The 20,104-nt window shown below is 28.6% G+C and overlaps 1 protein-coding gene across 7 annotated transcripts in view; it reads left to right on the top strand.

Moving 5' to 3' along the window:
* LOC142322087 (low-density lipoprotein receptor-like) overlaps positions 1–20,104 on the top strand; it is an 871,174-nt gene that overhangs the window by 760,526 nt on the left and 90,544 nt on the right. For 2 of the 7 annotated variants that reach the window (XM_075360747.1, XM_075360750.1), the window contains exon 1: positions 113–456. The exons of the other annotated variants lie outside the window; for them this stretch is intronic. In XM_075360747.1, the coding sequence (XP_075216862.1) occupies positions 270–456 (187 nt within the window). In that variant the 5' untranslated portion in view covers positions 113–269. Of the gene's footprint in view, positions 1–112; positions 457–20,104 lie in introns of those variants that run through there. 7 annotated transcript variants of the gene reach the window in all.

Here is a 20,104-nt window from a genome sequence, read left to right as displayed (position 1 = left end):
GTTTTATAATATGTTATAATAAATACATATTTACTCCGATTATTCAGTCAACATCAGTATGGAAGGGGTAAAAGTGGGAAGGAACTACGTTATGATAAGAGGATAAGTTTTGTATGTTATTAGTGCATAATTGGACATAAACCCAATCTGACGTTAGTAGTCGAATATTGTTCGGCTTTGGTTGCTGTAATTATTTTTTATGACAACCATAGCTAATTAGTTATTCTTAGATCGTACATCGTTATTCATTTATCGCATTAACTCTGAGAATGATTTTGAAGTTCTTTTTGTTTTTAATTTTTTGTTTATTTTGTTGTGCCTCGATTGTACACAATGAAGGTATTTTCGATTTAGATCTCAGTTTATCGGAGCACGAACCGTTTCCTTTACGTCCTACATCCACAGAATCGATAACATTACAAAGACATTTTGTCAGAAGTTGGGCAGCTTTAATTGGTAGGCTTATACAATTTTTTTTATAAATCTATGTATATATGTTTGTATCTGCATATTAATATTTGATTTCTTATTATATTTTTATTATTATTATTATTACTTTTTCGCTTAAAACATTACATTTTTTCACTGACAAAAAAATTATGACGGATATAGTTTGGGACATAAATAAAATTTATTGAAAATTATTAATTTTGAAATGTTATTTATTTAATAATATTTAATGAAATAAACTAGTTTATTAAAATAATTTTCTAACGGAGTTATGTTTTATCCAAGATAATTATTCCTATTGTTTTGTAAACCTCCTACATTCTTAATCTTGTCAATATTACTTAATTTAAAAACATCCCTATAGTTTATTAATATCTGAATAACTAACTTTAATCTTTCATTGCATGCATCCATATTATTTACATTATAACTTAATTTGAGTAAGAAAAACTTTTACCTCATAAAGTATGATTGAGAGATAGCGCAAGCTGCTTTTCATTTTTTAACTAGTACTAACGTGAAATATTGTCAAATTGCTCTTTTGTGATTTCTTCTGTTTAAAACTTTTAAAGTTTTTTTTTAGTTTTTTAATTTTTTTTAAATTTTTTTTATAAAGCAAGGAGCAGTTTATCACCCTGAACTAGTTGTGGATAAAAATTTGCTAATTCAAGATTTTTGTTAGAAACAGCCATAATTAATTGTTCGAAAAAGTTTGATTTACCTCTAACATCATACATACTATTGCAAATAATATTCAAATATGAGTGCAATTTTTCACTCGTCAAAGGAAAAGATTATTTATTAATAATCGCCAATTCTTTATATTCAAAAATTTACTATTTTCTAAATATTATAATTGCTTCAAAGGTACAAATTTTTAATCCCCCCAACCAAGGGTTTTGTGGATCAAAACTTTTGGATTTTTAAGCTTTTGGGTTCTTAAGGAAGCTATAATTAAATAATTTTGAATATTTTAATTATTCATTTATGTCAAATGTAGAGAACTTGAGTACTGTTGTGGAAACAGTTTTGTATTTATATTAAGCCCGTAACTTAATATTAGTTTTTACCGACTTTTCGAAAAAAAGTACGGTATTATTTTCGGTCGCACAATGGGATTGGGGAGGAGTGAAATTGAATGTAACTTCCTTATGTATGAAATATAAGGTACATGTATACAGGCCTACGTATAAAATTTGTAGCTCGAAAATATCCAGGACTACTTGATCAATTTCAATGAGATTTAGGTATGCTGCAGTAGTGAATGTGAAATTTTTATGAAAATTGGTCGAGTCGTTCTTCATTTATGCTTAGTTTACCATCGATAACAGACAATATAACTTCAAATTGAGTTTATATTGGCTTTGTATTGAGTATTTTTCATACGCTTTAAAATTAATGCTTATGTGTAGTAAGAATTTTTTTTTAATTTTATGATACTATTTTTGAAATTAGTTATTTCAATATATATTTTTTTTACTTTTCTTTTTCTTTTGTTGATAAAGATGTGTGATAAGATATCTTAAAATGGATGGATCTAAAACAAGGCTTTAGCTCGATTCTGAAATTAGGAATATTAGTTCCCGTAAACAGTTTCTTTGGAAAGGAAGTTTGAAACTATCATATAAATCTCGGAGATTTTAACATTCTAATCGAGGAATATTAGGAATCTTGCATCAAAAGATGTTACGGTATTAAAATTGCGTTAAATGTTTAATAAGATTTTGGCTGAAACTAGTACCTCCAAACGAAACTTCTCCGAATGAACACTTTATAAAACAAAATTGTAGATTATCCTTTCGTGAACCGATCGGGTTACCCCCATCTGATAGCCATTACTTTAAACATTTTTGGTATGTTTTTAACTCGGTAGTTAAAGTTTTCTCGCTTATATCATCGTCATACAGTTACCTTCTCTGAAGCAGGCTCCTTGCACCATGCCCGTCTACATTCTGTATTCTCGGCTTAACTTTTAATATCTTAATCAAATATCGCCTTCTATTCTCAATTATTTTAATTTTTCTAAAATTCATTCTCATTCTATATCGCTTAAAAATTTTATGAAGTATAACTTCCGTTTATATTTCCTTAAACTGAAATTATAAATAACTTATTAAGCTCTATTTTCTTTATTTATTTACGTCATAAAAAATATCAGGAATTTTTTAATTGTTTAATCTTATCTTTGAAGCTTATTTAAGTTGTAATAAAAATTCATTACCCTTGTTCAATATGACAAAGGCCATTTTAAGTAGCTTCTTCACTCTGCGAGAATGTGCGCGCACGGGTGTTTGTGTATGGGAACTTATACATTTTTATTAAAAAATCCGAAAATTAAAAACCATTGTGCGTTCTCATTAAAATAGAATAATTAGGCGCATGTTTGATAATGTTGAAAATTTATATAGTTCACACGATTTTAATAAAAGTCGAACTACCAAGATAGATAAAAATGTACTATCGTGATTTTGTCAGAATAATAACATAAGTAATTAAAACGTTATACGTTTTGTTTCTCCAACTGAGTATAGAACCGGTATATGCAACGAATTGTTTCCTAAAGAAACTACATTATTTTTGTCGCTTTACTTTACCTGACTTAGTACTCTTTTGTACTTGTGAAAAGGTGTTTGTAGCGGCAAAGCATCTAAGGTGTAAAAGATTACTGATTTCACAACATAATCTATGGTGAACAGATAACGTAATCTGGTGTCTGTGGTGAACAGAGTGAAGGTTTCTTTCACGTTTAGGACTAAATTAACTGCATCGTGTAATCGTGGTTGTTCGTATGCGATTCCAGGATTCAGCTGAGCAGTGCACGTGTAAACGAAGAATCACTTCTCTTCTCTTCACTCTCCCTCCTTTAATAACCTTGGCGTATAATTCTTACTACTCTTAATAATACCTATGCCGTTTTCCGAAGCGATTTACATCTCATATCAGGTCGTCTATAAACACTGGATTATGACTCTTAATCGACCGCATATTTTTTTTTAACTTTCGTGCTTTGAAAACCGACGGTCTAGATTAGGATCCCGATTACGATCTTATTAGGATTCAATATTTCAACCGGCCTGAAAGGATGTATGTGTGAATGCGACTAAAAACAAGATACGGCCTATAATTTAAGATAGAATTGTTTAATAATGAGGAATATATCAAATATATAGAATCTAGAATAAATTTATTAATTACTTTAGTACGTTTTTAATAGAAAATTTATATAATTATAGTCATCTGCACTAGCCGGGTTATTGAACCGCCGGACTCAGTAGATGTGTGTAACCCTTTAACAGGCTTCATCGAGCCGATCAAAATTATAAAAAAGAAACATCAAATCCTTAAGTCGCTCTTTATCAGTGATTGCATTCTTACATTGGAGTTCATCATGGAGATTAAGTCGGGGTCTTTAATTTTTCGAATTCATACTGAAAGTTTAAAGGGGAAAAGAGTAGTAGGTATAAAGGAATCGTGTTGTTAGCAAAGTTGATCCTTTGATCGTATTTCTATGAAATACCACTTCTTACAGTTTTGGAGAATTTACATTTCTCAGTAGTACAGTGGGAACATAGATCTACAAAGGGATTACAAAGGATTAAATCTACAATATTAGAGAGTACAAAAGGAATTCTTTCGGTAATGGACCGCACGTTCCTTATCCGATTCTATTGATCGGTATTTTGTTCTTTCGACTATGATTTTTTCTAAATATTTTATCGCATTGTCACTTACTGACTATTATTTAATAATTTAATTAATTAATTAATTATTTATTTACTTATTTACTTTGTACAAGGAAGTAAAAAATGGACCGATTGCGATTTCAGGATCATCATCTTTAGTGAAAGTTTTACCGTTCAGAGATTTGCAAACTTCAAAATAAATGCTAATCTGATTGTGCAAAATTAAGGCTATATGGAGGATGAGACATCAGCTTTTTTGCCTTTACGGAAATAAAAAATTAAAATGTGTCGAAAATGTTCGTTTTTGCACTCCATTAAAATTGATCAAAAACTAGCAGGTGGAAACAAAATTACGCGCAGTTTTCTTCTAAAATAGCTAAAAGTGACAGATAACAATAATGTCAAAAGTAAAAAAATTATAACATTGAAAGATGCCTTTCAAAACAAACATAGTGTTATCTATTTGTGAAACCGAAATTAGTCGTACTTTCTTGCCAACTCCAATAATTCATGAGTCTATTTATGTAAAAATTATTTATTATTATTAATTATTAGAAACTCTCCAGAACGGAATATTAAAACTAATTATAGGTTGTTCATTGCCGAAGTAAGGGATTTTTGTGGAGATAGCAGAAATACTGTAAATTGGAGTACAGTCTAGATTGCTGTTAATCTTTATAAATCTTTTGTAATAAACCTTTAGCATGCTCATCGATTCGAGAGATTTGAATCGATCATAACAGACAAAATATTAAAGCACACGAATGTTTTCAATTTTTAAATCTCTAACTTCAGATGAATTGAGTAGATAATTTAAAAAAAAAAATTAATTATTGGCATTTTATTGACTGACATTTAATCAGTCAGCACAACCTCTAAACAGGATTGAATCTTATCGGGTTTAAACATGTTCCATTCCGAAATAAAATATTTACATTTCTATTTGAATCGCTTTCCATTAATAATAAAATTGGATTTGTATTTTTTCTTTTTTTTTGTTTAGAGAAAAACCATAAAACTATATGTTTTTTTTGCTAACGATTGGTAGTGGTTTAAAAAGAAGTTCGAAATTTAAAAAAAATAAGGGTTAAAGAAGTGTATTTCTTTAATAGCGAAGTACAGTTCACTAATTTAATCGTTGTAGTATCTATTACATTAAATTCTCGTAATGAAATACGGTTCGTTATTTTATATTATAGTTAATTTGTGTAGACTGTATAATTATTATATTTATTGTCTTTTTAAATTTGAAACTGTTCTTATTACATTATACATATTCTTAAAAAAAAAAAATTACAGGGTTTTCATTTCAGTGGAAACTGAGATTATATTTAATCAAATAAATTTTAAAAATCGTTAAGAATTACGTTAATAAATAAATTTGTTTATATTATATTAATCACTTAAGAGTGGTTATCTGTTGATTTATTTTATTTAATTTTAGGTAAGTATTAATGAATGTTGAATTCCGTTACCGTAATAATTATAATAATACACTTAAATTTATAAACAATAATATACAACGTTTTTTATTAACTTTTTCTTATTTAATTTAAACTAATAAATAACATTTTTTCTAATATTCTTACAAAGGATTCAAAATTTATTGTACAGTTCCAATACGGTCCGTACGTATTTGAAAGTATTACAAAACATCGGAATCGGATTACAGCACTAGAAAATTTAGGTCAATTGACTTTTGTGACACTACTAAAATTGGTCCTACATTTTGTTTGTGCTCCATATGTCTTCCAATTTCTATATTTCGAAAGTTGATTTATGTATTAATCGTATGAATTTATCTTTTATAAATTAATCTAGTTTTTTTTTCTAGTAAAAACAATAATGATTATCTTTGTGATAATCATTTTACGTTATCATAATGATATAGAAATCATTGAATACTGAATAACCATATGAATTATAGATTCACTTTAATTCTAAAGGATTTATTTATCCTTGCCATTATTTCTTAACAAGTTTTATTTTTATATTGTTTGAGACCAAATTTGTTTACTGTTTGGAATACATGAAACGATATTTTATCGTTTTGAATTAAATAAAAATTTTAGATTATCTACTCACATTTTCTAATTACAATTATTATGTAAAAGATTGTATGTTACTTGCATTTTCCTTTTCTCTTTGTGAATATTTAACAGGTCACAGGGCTCGCTTCGCTCGCCCTTCCCGTCTAGTCTGGACCGCTCTGTGTTCATTAATAGAAATAGAAGTCGAGAGTTCTAGGTTCAAATCCGAGTAAAAGCAGTTACTTTTATACGGATTTGAATACTAGATTGGTGGATACTTTATTCTTTGGTGGTTGGGTTTTCAATTAATCACTCATTTCAGGAATGGTCGACCCGAGACTGTGCAAGACTACACTTCATTTACGTTCATAAATATCATCCTCTGAAGTAATATCTTACGGTGGTTCCGGAGGCTAAACGGAAAAAAGAAATTGAATTCTCTTCAATTTAAAACAAATTAGTGTATTTTAATTTCTTCAGAGCAAGAGTTTGCAGGACCCAAAACTTTGGGTGAACTTAAGGCGTACTTAAGTTTTCAAAGGGTTTCAAAATAGTCGGCCTCCATCTTAAAAAATATTAGCTTAACTAATATTATAGCTGGTTCTACTCGTCCTTCGTAAGGGTAAAAATATATTTTGCCCGGTTCTTAGCATTATCCAACAAACATTATTAGGAAGTGACCGTATTGCGTTCCTCATTAAGTTTTTTTTTATTTTATGGTTGTTTAGTCAAGTAACCGGAACCAGGTGCAGCCAGTCGCGTGGCACGTACAGTAATATTGGTAGTAGCTATGTTCGTTGAGTTGACGCGCCGTACACCGTCGCATCTCTTAAAAAATCGAAATTAAAAAAACTGGAAAATGGTTTTTTAAATATTTATCTGAAAAGTATTTCTAAGCCTAGATCTAATTGAATATTTCATTTAGTATTATCGGATATGAGGAAAATTTGTAACCATTATTCAAAACACTTTTCTTTTCTTCACCCCTTTCAAGGTCGAATTTCAAAAATCTAGAAATTGGTTTTTAGATATTCACATGAAAATTAGAGACACCAAAAATCGAGTTGATATCTTTATTTGTTATCGAGAAATTAAATTAGTAAATTTCATTAATTCCATTTTACTTTACTCCATTTAACCCTTTAAACTCGGAATTTCAAAAAATCCTTTCCTGTTGAGCACTTTCACCGTAAAAAGAACTTGTATAAAGACATTAATCAATTTATCTTCAGTAGTTTTTGCTGGGTATCTATTATGAATCACTCACGACTTGTTCTTTTTATATATATATATATATAGATACATTTACACTCGTGTATGCTATACGTCTATATTGTATATAGATCTATTTATCTGATTCAGACTTGCGTAAATTATTTCGCTTTGTGTTGACCGTCTATATGAACTTTTCCTATAAATTTTATTTAGGTGCTGATAATAGTTTTTAAGTCCACCTTTAAGGAAAAATTCTCAAGTTCGTAGTTATTTATTCGTTATATTTACCGTATAAAGTATTAATAATGTCTGATACGTCAAGATATTTATTCAATACCGAACATGAAAAGAAATCATTTAATAATGTAACAGCAACACTATACAGTAGATATGACACGGTATTATAAATAATAATTTATATCCAAGTATCTTAATAATAATAAAAAATATAAGATAATGTTATTATTTAAACATTAATCCTTTTTGTAGAACTCTGTTAAATTCATTCATTATAACCGATGGTATGCACTGAATATATATGCATAATTATCATAATAATTTTACTAAAAACACAAGAATTACTTTGAATGGATTCAGGAGGTTCAATTTATTTGTGATTATTAATATATTAAATAGTTTTTTTATGTTGCTAAGCTGTGAAAATTTGTACAACGTGTACATAAATGAGCATGTAACAAATGAGTTACATGCTCATTTTCATTAACGTCTTCTGAATTTTGAATTATTTTGTAGTTATTTTTTTATATTTAATGTCTTAATATGTTTATGTTTAATTATCTTTAATTTAATATTACTTATATTTTAATTTAATTTAATTTTTATTTGTTTTATATTTTAATAATAATATTTATTAATAATAATTAAATTGATCTATATTTTACTTTACAATCAGTTGTTTATTTTGTGATCATGCTTTGATCAAGATTTTCCTACTTGTTCCCTGGATTCATCCTGACGTGTCAGACAGTTTCTTTTTTTATCGTTGAAGTAACTCATTTACCCATTCCTGATATGATCTATATATAATGTATTATTATTTAACAATCAGAGTAAACGATAGGTTTATTTGCTAATTATTGAATGTTTTTTAATTTAGCAGATGAAACTCCCTTTGATTAAATTCATTTTTTGTAAGTTACGCTAAATTTTTTGCCGAAAAGGCACTATAGTTCTTTTGTAAGCCTAGCTTTTCTGTTAATCGCTTAATCACCAAACCATTACTCATTCCCCTTATTGCCCTGATTAACTGAGCCCCGAATTCTGAACAGCCAAGAAGAGAGTGTGTTAGACAAGAAATTATTTTAAATCACTGCTGTTTTATGGAAGATTATAGTTAAATAATAATTAATGATATATAAGTGTTTGCTTAAACTTCCTTCATATATTTTTTTCAATATATTCGTATTTCATTTATATTTTTTCTCAGTCTGATTTATAAAAATTTGTAGAAAATATTTTACATTATTTTGTGTGTGCGTGTGTGTGTATATAATATATATTGCTTCCTTTTTGAAGTCGGCCAATGAGAGATCTGAAGAAGAAATAAATAAAATTGTGATTTCTCCCACAATGAATGACTCATTTTATTTTACTTTCCTAGCTGTAGCGTTGTAGGAGCTATAACGGGAAAGTATATAGATAGATAAAAAAAGCTGTATTTTTTGTTTTTTTCCTTAAGGTGACATTTAAAAAATACTTTTGTAACAAAACAATTTGATTTAAATAAATTGTAACTCCGAAAAAAGTTTTAATTTCAATGCTCCCAAGTCTAAAAAAATCCATTTTTGTCAGACAAATGTTTGTGCGTCTTCTTTTTTTTTAAGTTGAAGTTTTTTGTCGAGATCATAAATTACCAAACATTTTTATTTAATATTCATCCTCCTCTTCAAAAAAATGAGGTTTTATATTTTTAGCTATATCTTGCTTCTGAAAAGGGTGTAATGGAAGTTTTTTTTTAGAATCTATATTTTCTATATTATTAATTGGTCTTCAAACCAATATATACATTTTTTACCCATCTCATTCCAATGATCTTTCATAACAAAAAATACATATATTATTTTTAATATTTTAAATTTAAATTCATCTCACAAGTTAACCCATTTCATTTAAAATGTAAAAATCTTAATTTTTGATAGCCCTTACTGTTTAATATTTCTTGAAAAAAAATCTGATGTGTACACCGCACGACTTCCTTGTACGCCTATTAAATTACATATGTACAATTTGTTTAAAATGAAAAGGACATAAAATTTTTATTTCAATAATAACTTCTGATATATTTTTTTTATTGTTATTATTGAATTATTATTTATCGTAATTTTTTTTACAATAAGAGGTTAATAATTATTAATAAATCAATATATTTAAATTTAAAAAAAAATGTTAAAAAAAGGAGATGAAGTCTGAATTCGAACCGATGTACCGTCCCCTTGTAAAATCCAAACATTTCATTATTAAAAATTTCATTGGGCTGAAACTCTGCAACCAATGAAAATAAGTCCCACTTATATATCGTTGAAAAATCTCTCAGTGAGGTCTTATTACTGCAGTTAAGAAAAAGTTCAAAATCCATTTTTTTTTTTTTGATTTTGGGCTTTTTTGGACACTCTTGGTTCAGTCGATTGCAATCAAAAGGGGTATCTCCCCTTTTTAAACAAATAGATGTTAGAACAGTCCTAAATTCAAAATTTCAAAATCCGACGGCTAATCTTTTTGAGTTATGTGAGATACGTACACGCGTACGAACAGACGTCACGCCGAACTAGTCAAAATGGATTTAGGGGTGTTCAGAATGGATATTTCCGTTGAAATCTGAAAACCGAAATTTTTCGCGATCACAATACTTTCGTTACTTCGTACAAGGAATTACAAAGTTAATCCTTTTACTAAACTATATTTCTGATACTATGGTAACAGAATAAGACCTTCAGATGTATACACAAATCATCTAACCTAATCTGTAAAATATTTAATATTTTTTAGTTTATTATTGTTATGCAAATTCTATTGTAGTTAGCTTAAAATAGCATATTTAGCGAACTTTTGTGGGTTTTGATTGTTTATTTTGGCTGGCGATATTGGATCGTCAAAAGTTAAAAATATGCCATCAAGAAAGAGAAGTAACCTTTCTTATTATTTAAAGTCTGCTAAAAAAATGAGAGTATCACAGTCCTCTGAAACAGCTGAAGTGCGTGATTCTCGGTTAGCTGCTGACTGAGCGCTACGCCCAGACTCGAGCATTAGCTTCGTCTACAGCAGGAGCATTTCAGAGATTTTATGTCAAGAACAAGGGAAACGTTGGAGAATAATTGCTATTTATCAGTATTATTCTCACAACCTATTCACACACACACACACACACACGCGCGCCCAGATCTGGCAGTAGCTGGAATACTGGTTGGGGAAAACAATTGAACTGGGATCTACACTTTTAGAAAAGTACAAAGCTACGTCTTAAGATATTCTGTTTCAAAATTGTTCTGATTCCTTTAGAAAACAGGCATGACCATAACAGTATACTAATGAAAAAGGTTTTTTTAATTTTTTTATTATTGTTATATTATTTAGAATAACCAATTAATTAATTTTTTTTCATTTGTTATGACCTGAAAAAGTAGTGAATAAATTTTTAGTTTATTACAATCGAGCTATTGTATTTCTGAAAACTGGAATTAATAAAACAGTTAGGCAATGAGTAAGTTCAATTTTTTAATTCCTTCCACCTTCTTACCGCGTTGGGAAAATCTAGAAATTAAAGAAAAATATTACGTATTGTTTATTGATGTTTTTTTATTGTTTGAAGTATAGAATTTATTATTTATTTAAATTTAATTTTTATTTCAAGTTCTCAAAGAAATTTTTTTTAGTATCTAATTTTATATCATATTATTGTTACTACAAGCCATTAAGTTACAAAATCTCCGACCGGTTTTAATAGTACTAAAAATGAATGCTGAAATTCTATTTTTGGTTCCAACGGCGTTATGTGGGATAATTATTATTAACCTATACTTCGGGACGAAATATTTATATAGTCGTAAAATTTTATAGCCTGTATAAAGATTTCTTTACAGCGATTATGTAGTAAATATTGCACACTATAAAGCGTACACTGTCCTGGCCAAGCAAAACATAAAACGAAACGTTCTTCCTTTTTAATCACAAATCGAAATCCAAATAAAAATGTTTTAGTCGATTTTTTTAACTAATGTTTTTCTCATATTTATATAACTTTTCTTTTTTTTTAAATATCTCCGATCATGCTTTTTTTCATATAAGCTTGAAGCTTGTATATGAGAATATGGAATGGAAGTTTTGCACCGTATTAAAATTGCTATGTTTGACCCGGATTCGAATGAACGGACCCCAGGATGCAAGGTCGAGATGCTACCACTCCGCCACGGAGATCGAAATTTATTGTTTGTGAATCTTAATCAGAAAAAGTCTGATGATCAATTCTGTTAGACGGTTTGGATGCTGAATTAATTCACCGACATTCTAACTAATCCATTAATCCGTCACCTACGTATATGAAATCAATTTTTTGTGAATTTTGACACCGTACATTATTAAGTAATTGTAAATAGCCCTCTTCATAGTAGAATATTCATTAAAATATTGAAGCCGTCTTATCTTATCAGAAGCAGAACATGAATACGTTTAGGCATCAACTTTTAATAGTAATCAAGTGTTAAGTGTTCTTATGATAACATTTTAGAAATTGAAAACAGGTATCCAACTTTTAATTAACGTCAATCCATAAGTTTTATTAAGTAAAATGAATTATTTTTGTTGTTACTGAAATTCTCCGTGTAGTACAGGATTGGCTTCCCTAGCTAGTTGTTAATCCCTGAGGACCCTCAATATTCATCAAGCTCTGCAAGCCTCTGTAAGGCTCTCTTAAGTTTTAAATTCAATTCCACCAATTTTTGTTTTATTGGCTAACTTTAATTTGAATCTGTTTAATTTATTCTTAAAAACATTTAGTAAAATTATAATGTCATTTCATACGAATTATGTATTTATTTATTTTTTTTTTACGTTAATTATTGTTTTCTAAAATGCAGTTCTCTTTAATGTAAATTCACAACGTAGATAAAACGTTTAATTAATATTTTTAAATATATTATCTTAAATCTGGTTTCATTCGTCAAAATATCACAGTAAATTATTTCTACAAACAAGTTGTTGGTATTTAGGGAATTAAATAAAAAATAGATGTTCAGATAAATTGTTTGAACATTTCTTTTTCCAGGTTATATCTATTTATAATCGATATTGTAAATATTTACCTCAAACATTCACCGACAAGCAAGTTGTTTGCTGGGAGGTTCAGTAAAAAAACCAGTCCAAAACACCAATTATTCCAGTCGTTAGCCTTGATAGGCAGGCCTACCTCTAATTTTATGTCTACTATACAACATATGAGTAATAATCGACAGACCTACATAAATTTGTGCATATCCCACCTCTTTACATTAATATATCTTGAACTCAACACGTGATCAGAAAATAGAAAATGACTGCAGTAAATCATAAACTATCTAAAAGCGATGTATTTACCTCGACCAGCTTTTATTTTTTTTTTCGTTATTTTATGTGCATGAAAAAATAATTGTGATATTCGTTATTATACAATCTTAATATCTAAAAATTCTTTTTACTTCCTTGTACGAAGTAAAGAAAGTATTGTGATTACGAAAAATTTCGTTTTTCAGATTTCAACAGAAGTTTCCATTTTGATAATCACTGAATCCATTTTTACTAATTTCGGTGTGACGTCTGTATGTACGTATATATCTCGCATAACTCAAAAACGATTAGCCGTAGGATGATGAAATTTTCGAATCAGGACTGTTCTAACATCTAGTTATGCACTTCCCCTTTTGATATCAATCGACTTAACCAAGTGTCCAAAAAAGTCCAAAATCCAAAAAGATTTGGATTTTTTATTTTTTCTTAACTGTAGTAATAAGCCCTCATTGAGAGCTTTTCAACCATATATCATAAGTGGTACTTATTTTCATTGGTTCCAGAGTTATAGCCAAATGAAATATTAATTAATCAAATAATTGGATTTTACAAGGGGAGGGCACGTCGGTTCGAATCAGACTTCATCTCCTTTTTTTTAACATTTTTTTTTTTAAATTTAAATATATTGATTTATTAATAATTATTAACCTCTTATTGTAAAAAAAACTTTTACGATAAATAATAATTCAATAATAACCATAAAAAATGAAAAAAAATATAAGTTATTAATGAAATGGAATTTTATGTAGTTTTCATTTTAAAAAAATGTGGTTTTGTAATTTAATAGGCTTGCAAGGAGGTCTTACGGTTTCCATATCAGATTTTTTGTTATAAAAACTTTAAACATAATCTTAATAATGACAATTCTTTACGATCTTTAAAATTTAAATTGCCATATTATTTTGTAATATATTAAAGTTTAGTAAATGTAACTGAGAAAACAAAAATATCGTAGAATTAATGTCATAGTTACGTGGAAAAACAAAGCATGCGATAACCGGCGGAAGCCTTCTTTATACAATTTACAGAAATACAAAAATAATTCAGAAGTTAGCTTCCTTTAAAAAATAAGAGATAATTCATATCTATTTAGTTTGATTTTAATAAAATAGAAGTTAATGATACCGGAAAACAGCCGTGGAATGACTTTATCTCCAATAGCTATCCAGACTAGCATATCTAAAATTGATCAAAAATACAGTAATTGTTTAATTAAATATTAATATCTTCTTTAGTGGCAATAAATAGATTAACCGTTAAACTGTTAGTAGGTTTAATAATAATAATATATTCCAATGATTAAGCTTCAGTCTAAAATCAAATGCAAACATTTTTACAGTATCCCGTTAAACTTTAGTAAATTATAAAATTTACTTCTGTTTTAGATTTTCTCATCATCCAGCTAAATAATAATAAAAATAAATGCAATCATTGTTCTTAATGTACTATTCTACATTGTAAACAAAATAAATTGAAATTTATTTTCCGGATTTAGATTTACCTCCTGATCTTATTTATTTAAAATATTCTATACGATTATAGAATATTATGTTTTTGTAATACAAAAAGTTGTAGTGTCATTCTTGTATTGAAGTTGAATGTCAACATTTAATTTCTAATAAAAAACTCAACTTTGACAAGAATTTTAGAAAATTCGGTTTCAAAAATCATCGTGAAACGTTATGTTCAGTAAAAATTTATTGTGTAAATCTTATTACTAATGCAGACATAAATTAATTATTCATACTATTTATCGAAGAGAGATTTTAATTAACAGTTTTTACCTTTCTAATTCACGTTGTAACAATCTGTTAATTTTGTATTATTAAAATATGGCTTCGTAATTTAAAGATTTTACTTCTGGTGAGGCTTTTAATAATAGAATATTAAAGAGTAGAAACAATTATTATTATTTAAAACGGATGTGGATATTGCTTACATTTTAATCTAGTGAAAATCTAATTAACTATTTTTACGATTACATATTTCAGTCGGTTGTATTTTCATTTCGTATGAAGATGATATGATGTATTATGGTATATAAACAGTACTTTTCTGTACGGAAGCACGAGCCTGTTTCCTGATGGTAGCTCTTTTTTGGGAAAAGTATTTTCTTACTGAATATATTTGAAATAATTTATACAAGACCATCGATCAGTAACGTGGTGTTCTTATCGTTTATTACAAAAAACCCGATTTTCTAAGGGGTTCATGTAGAAGAGATGCTTATTGCCTGTTGATGTCTTTAATCCTTCTTTATTTATATGTTGAAATTTTAGCTTGACGCCCACTGTTTTTGCGCTTAAATTATGGGCACAAGCATAGGTGCTTATATGGTAAAGCCAGACCCTCTAAGTTTTCTAATACGTTTTTAATTATGTATGTCATGAAGTATTAACAAAGATTTAGAAGGTAGACTTAGAAAATCCCAGGAATCAATATCGTTATTTAAGTTGTGTTTATTTCTTCACGTATTGATGGTATTTATGTACTTAGTTACACATATGCTTAATGAATTTGTGATAAATTGTTCTCTTGTTTATATTGTCGACATTTCAGGTACGTAATAGGCAGGAATTTAAAAATAGAATGAGGTTTATAAGTTCGCTCTGGATTTTTGAAAATTGGCGGTAATGTATTTACTTTTGTTACAACGTAAGCGACATGAATGTGCATTATAATTAGTTTTTAATTATTTTGAATTAAAGTTATATTGAGTTTTGTATATGGTTTTATAATCGGTTACTCTTTACAAAATATTGTACTGTTGATATTTTAATCCCAAGAAACGGTATCATGTCGTTATTTTTTGTTTTATTTTATACATATAAATAATAATAATTTATACGAATCAAATATTTAATTGATAATTATTCATATTTTTTTTAGATACAGGAAAAATCTGAAAAATTAATAAGGTTACTTACGTAAATTAATAAACCTTACGGTAAGGTTACTTTCGCAGGTTTATTTTTTGGATTTTTAAAGGCAGGATTACATTAATAATCTTTTAAAACCTAGTTTGTACCATCAGATTCTTTTTATCTTCTTCGATGAGTTTCTCATATACAGTGAAACAAAAAGGATTGTGTGGATCTGTTACATGAATTCTTGATTCGTGTTTATACAAATTACAGTTATACATTCAATTACTTAAGTCTTATAAAATAAATATTATAGAAATGAACGCTTTTTTTGACTTCTATAACAATTATAAATAAGGTAGACTTACTTTCGTCTTCATTTGTCTGAATTTATTGAGATAATTTACAGATTCGGTTGAGTTGTCATTTCATAGAAAAACACAAGTTGTAACCTAACATTTTGGTTCGTTTAGCTTCCAATTGTAATGCGACATACATCCCACCTGAAGTCGATTTCATTCCTGACTCTAGCCTGCAAGTCAGGCGTTAACATCGCAGCTGCAGCGTTAATTCGAAGCCTTAGCTCAACAAGATCAGCAGGCGAATGTAGTACATAAACCCGATCTTTAATAAAAACCCACAAAAAAAATCTAGCGGGGTCAAATCTGGGAAGCGAGGTGGCTATGCGATTGGACCTTCATGATCGATCCACCGACCTGGGAATCGAGTATCAAGAAAATCTCGGATTTCTAGGCACTATTAAGGTGGTGCCCGCTTTGCTGAGAATTATTGCGTCCATCTTGGTCATCATCGTCTAACTGAGGAATTAGAAATGTTGAAGCACGTCTAGATATACGATACGATTTACGGCTGCCTCCTGGAAGAAGAACGGGCCGTACGGTCTTGTTTGCTTAGAGCAAAAAGAAAACATAGACCTTAGGGCTATTACGAATCTGCTGCAAAGTTTCATGAGGAGTTTGCAATCCCAGTTGTGGGTGTTCACCTTGCCGCTGATGTTAAACGTCGACTCATTACTAAAAATTACTTTATCTAAAAATGTATCGTTATCTGCGATTCTATCCATTATTTTCACACAAAAATATAACCGAGCATGTGTGTCGTCATCTGTGATCTGTTGAACCACGGTTAGTTTGTACGTCTTCAAGTACAACATTTACGTCATACACGCCAAACAGTCGTTTGTGGAATGCAAGTCCAGGTGACGCACGTCGAGTTGATTTCTTCGGACTACGTGCAAAGCTTTCTATGAGTTGTTCCACAGTAGCTTCAGAGTCGCGTGGGCGTCCTGATGATTTTGCAAGTTAAACAGAACAACCTGTCTCAACGAATGTTTGGTCCCAAGACTAAATCGCGTGCCTGCTAGGAGGTTCTCTATTGTAATCTCTACGAAAATTAGTTGAACTGCAATTGCTGATTGCAAATAGTGTAACCAAAGCACACAAGATTTGATGTTTTTTGCTATGAAATGAGACCTCAACCGAATTTGTAAGTTATCTAAATAGATTTTTGTATGCTTTTAAATTTGTACAATCCTCTTTAAATCAACCAGTATATATATTGTGGAATATTACTAACAATAATTTGTTTGGATAACTGAATAGGATCTTGAAAGAGTCCCAAAAAATAGCCAATTCTATATTTGGTTTACAATTTAAATTATTTCATAAATTGTTTTATTAAAATAATCCTCTTTGCGATATAGTTCTCCCAAAATGCACGAACTTTTTGTTACCACTGTACTTATTCTGATGACACTGTGGCCTTTTAACTGATAATTCGAGCATGTAATGATAATTTTAAAGCATGTGAATTAAAAGTTGTTTGTTCACTAATCTACCGTTTCCTTCTGTACAGTGCAGTTATTTTCAAATTAATAAAGAGTATTATTTTTATTTATTTATTTTATTGCTATTAATTTTTCAGAGTAAAATGTAATTTAAAATATTTTCTAGCTTGACAATTGATTTGCATTTTATGGGATATATCCCATTAAAAAAATAATTGGGTTAAGATGTGAGCTGAAGGTTGTTATACTCATAGATTACATTTATATTTTCTGAACTTTAATTAATATACAAATTATAGTCTGTATTTTATTTAGTTACATATTTTATTTACAAGTTAAATGTACATTAATCATTTGAGCCACAATCGGTTTTCACGTACTTATAAATAATACATTTATAATCACTTTACACTTAAACGAATTGTTTGAATGTAATCAACTGTTCTTTTAGGGAATATTTGTTTGAAGATGTCGTAGGAAATAGTCCTTAGATGAAGGAAGTTGACGATTAACAAAATAATTCGCCTAAAAAGGTTTTATTTATTATTATACGAGTATGTGTAAAGTATTTATACATACTGGTGTATTGATCTTTCAGTTCAAGCATCACGACTTATAAGTATATCATCATTTCTGAACGGCTTACGTCTGTTTCATTTCATTTGATTTAGTCTGAATTCGTTAGGCTACATAGAATTTAAAAAAAATATGTAATGGATTCCTCCATTTCCTCTCTCTGTCAGGAATAGTTTATTTGCCCATTATCTCTCTTGAATGTATACAAAAGAAAAAATTTACTCTTATAAAATGTTTCAATTTTTATCTTAAACATTTCTTTATAATTAAATTAAAAATGACTGATCAATATTGAAAAATAACACTTACAAAATATTGTTCTATATTTTATTACAACAAGATACTGTAATAATATAATGAGATTCATGTAAACAAGTCTATTTATTAACCAAATCATTGGTTTGCTCACATCTAAGTCACATTTTTGGATGAGATTATTGCAATATTTTTAATTCTTTTTGAATTTTGAATTCACAGTTATAAAACGTAATTGATTCATTAATTTAAAAAAAGGCATGAATTCAGATTACCATGTTTTCAGTAAAAGAAAAAAGTAATTTCTGAATAAAGATTGTTTTTATTTTCTTTTCAATATATCTGTTTTGCATAACTTCCATTTGTGATTTTTGTCTTACTGATGAGTTAATTCACTTCAGAAGCTTATACAGAAACTTGTGCGTGGGAATATATATTTTTTTTTAGTTCCACAACTAGTATATTTACAAACGGCTTCTTAAGTGGAACCTTAAGTAAATCTTTTGATAATAAGCACATGATACGACGTTCTTAAAGAACTCCCGTAACAAGTCATTCAATAACAAAATTTATCAGTAAGCAATGTTCTTAAAGTTCTTTAGTAGAATAATAACCGATAAACAAATAAATTGTCAATAAAAACAAACAAATAATCAAGCGGAGTCTATAGACGTATAACAATATAGAAATTGAAAATGTAAAAATTGCATTGTAAGAAATTATAGAATTTGACATTTTATGTATAGCTACAATATAGTTGTACACAAAAAAAGTAAAGAAGTAAATAGAATTAACATCACTAGATTTGGCGATAGTTACTGCACACTGTTATTCAATAGCCCCTAATTCAAGCACATGAAGATGCTTCAACGTTCGGACATCCCCGCTGTTCAAGCAGATTGATCTCTGGGTGGTTGACGTTATTTTCTGTACGTTGTTGGTATTTAACATTGTACTGTTTGATAACCTCATGAACCGTCGGAAGCCCCAGATATTCGCGTATCTCATCGTTCCGTGTGAACCATGGTGCCTCCGCTTATTCTCGTTACCTTATTTTTGAAAGCTTGTTATGATATCTACGTTACTATTTGGGAATATGAAAATTAAAATGTTGGAGATTTGTAGCGTATGAAAAATAATATGCCTGTTTGATTTTCCAAACTTATTTCTACTGTATGTGTGTGTTTTTATAAATAATATAAGCATTTAAAATTTTTACATTATAAAAATTAATACCAGTAGCCGTTTTTTTTTCATTTTAGAATAGCACGTATTCAAAATTTATGTATTTTTAAAATGGAGTAAAAAATTTGTCATTATTTTCAATCTGTGTCTTTATTAAATTAAATAGAATTATAATTATTAATTAGAACAATATTAAACAATTCCTCGGACTTTAGCCTCTCTAAAATAAACCTTTTTAATTATGTAATTAAACATCGGTTTTGTGTATGCTGAATGAATTTGTTAATTTATTGAATTGATATACGCGCGTGTAATTAGCCACATACAAATAAAAGAATTTTGTAATTGGTAAAATGAATAATTCAATACTAAGAACTATTAATGATTACTTTTTTTTTAAATTGTGACCAAAATAAGATATAATAAATCCTGATTCTTCCATATCTTACCTGCACAGTGTTTCTTTGGAGGAAAAAAGGAAAG

This window comes from Lycorma delicatula, chromosome 3 (assembly GCF_047948215.1).
Source record: "Lycorma delicatula isolate Av1 chromosome 3, ASM4794821v1, whole genome shotgun sequence".
Classification (NCBI taxonomy): domain Eukaryota; kingdom Metazoa; phylum Arthropoda; class Insecta; order Hemiptera; family Fulgoridae; genus Lycorma; species Lycorma delicatula.
Note: the sequence above shows the minus strand (reverse complement) of the source record. Positions and strands in the feature narration are given on the sequence as shown.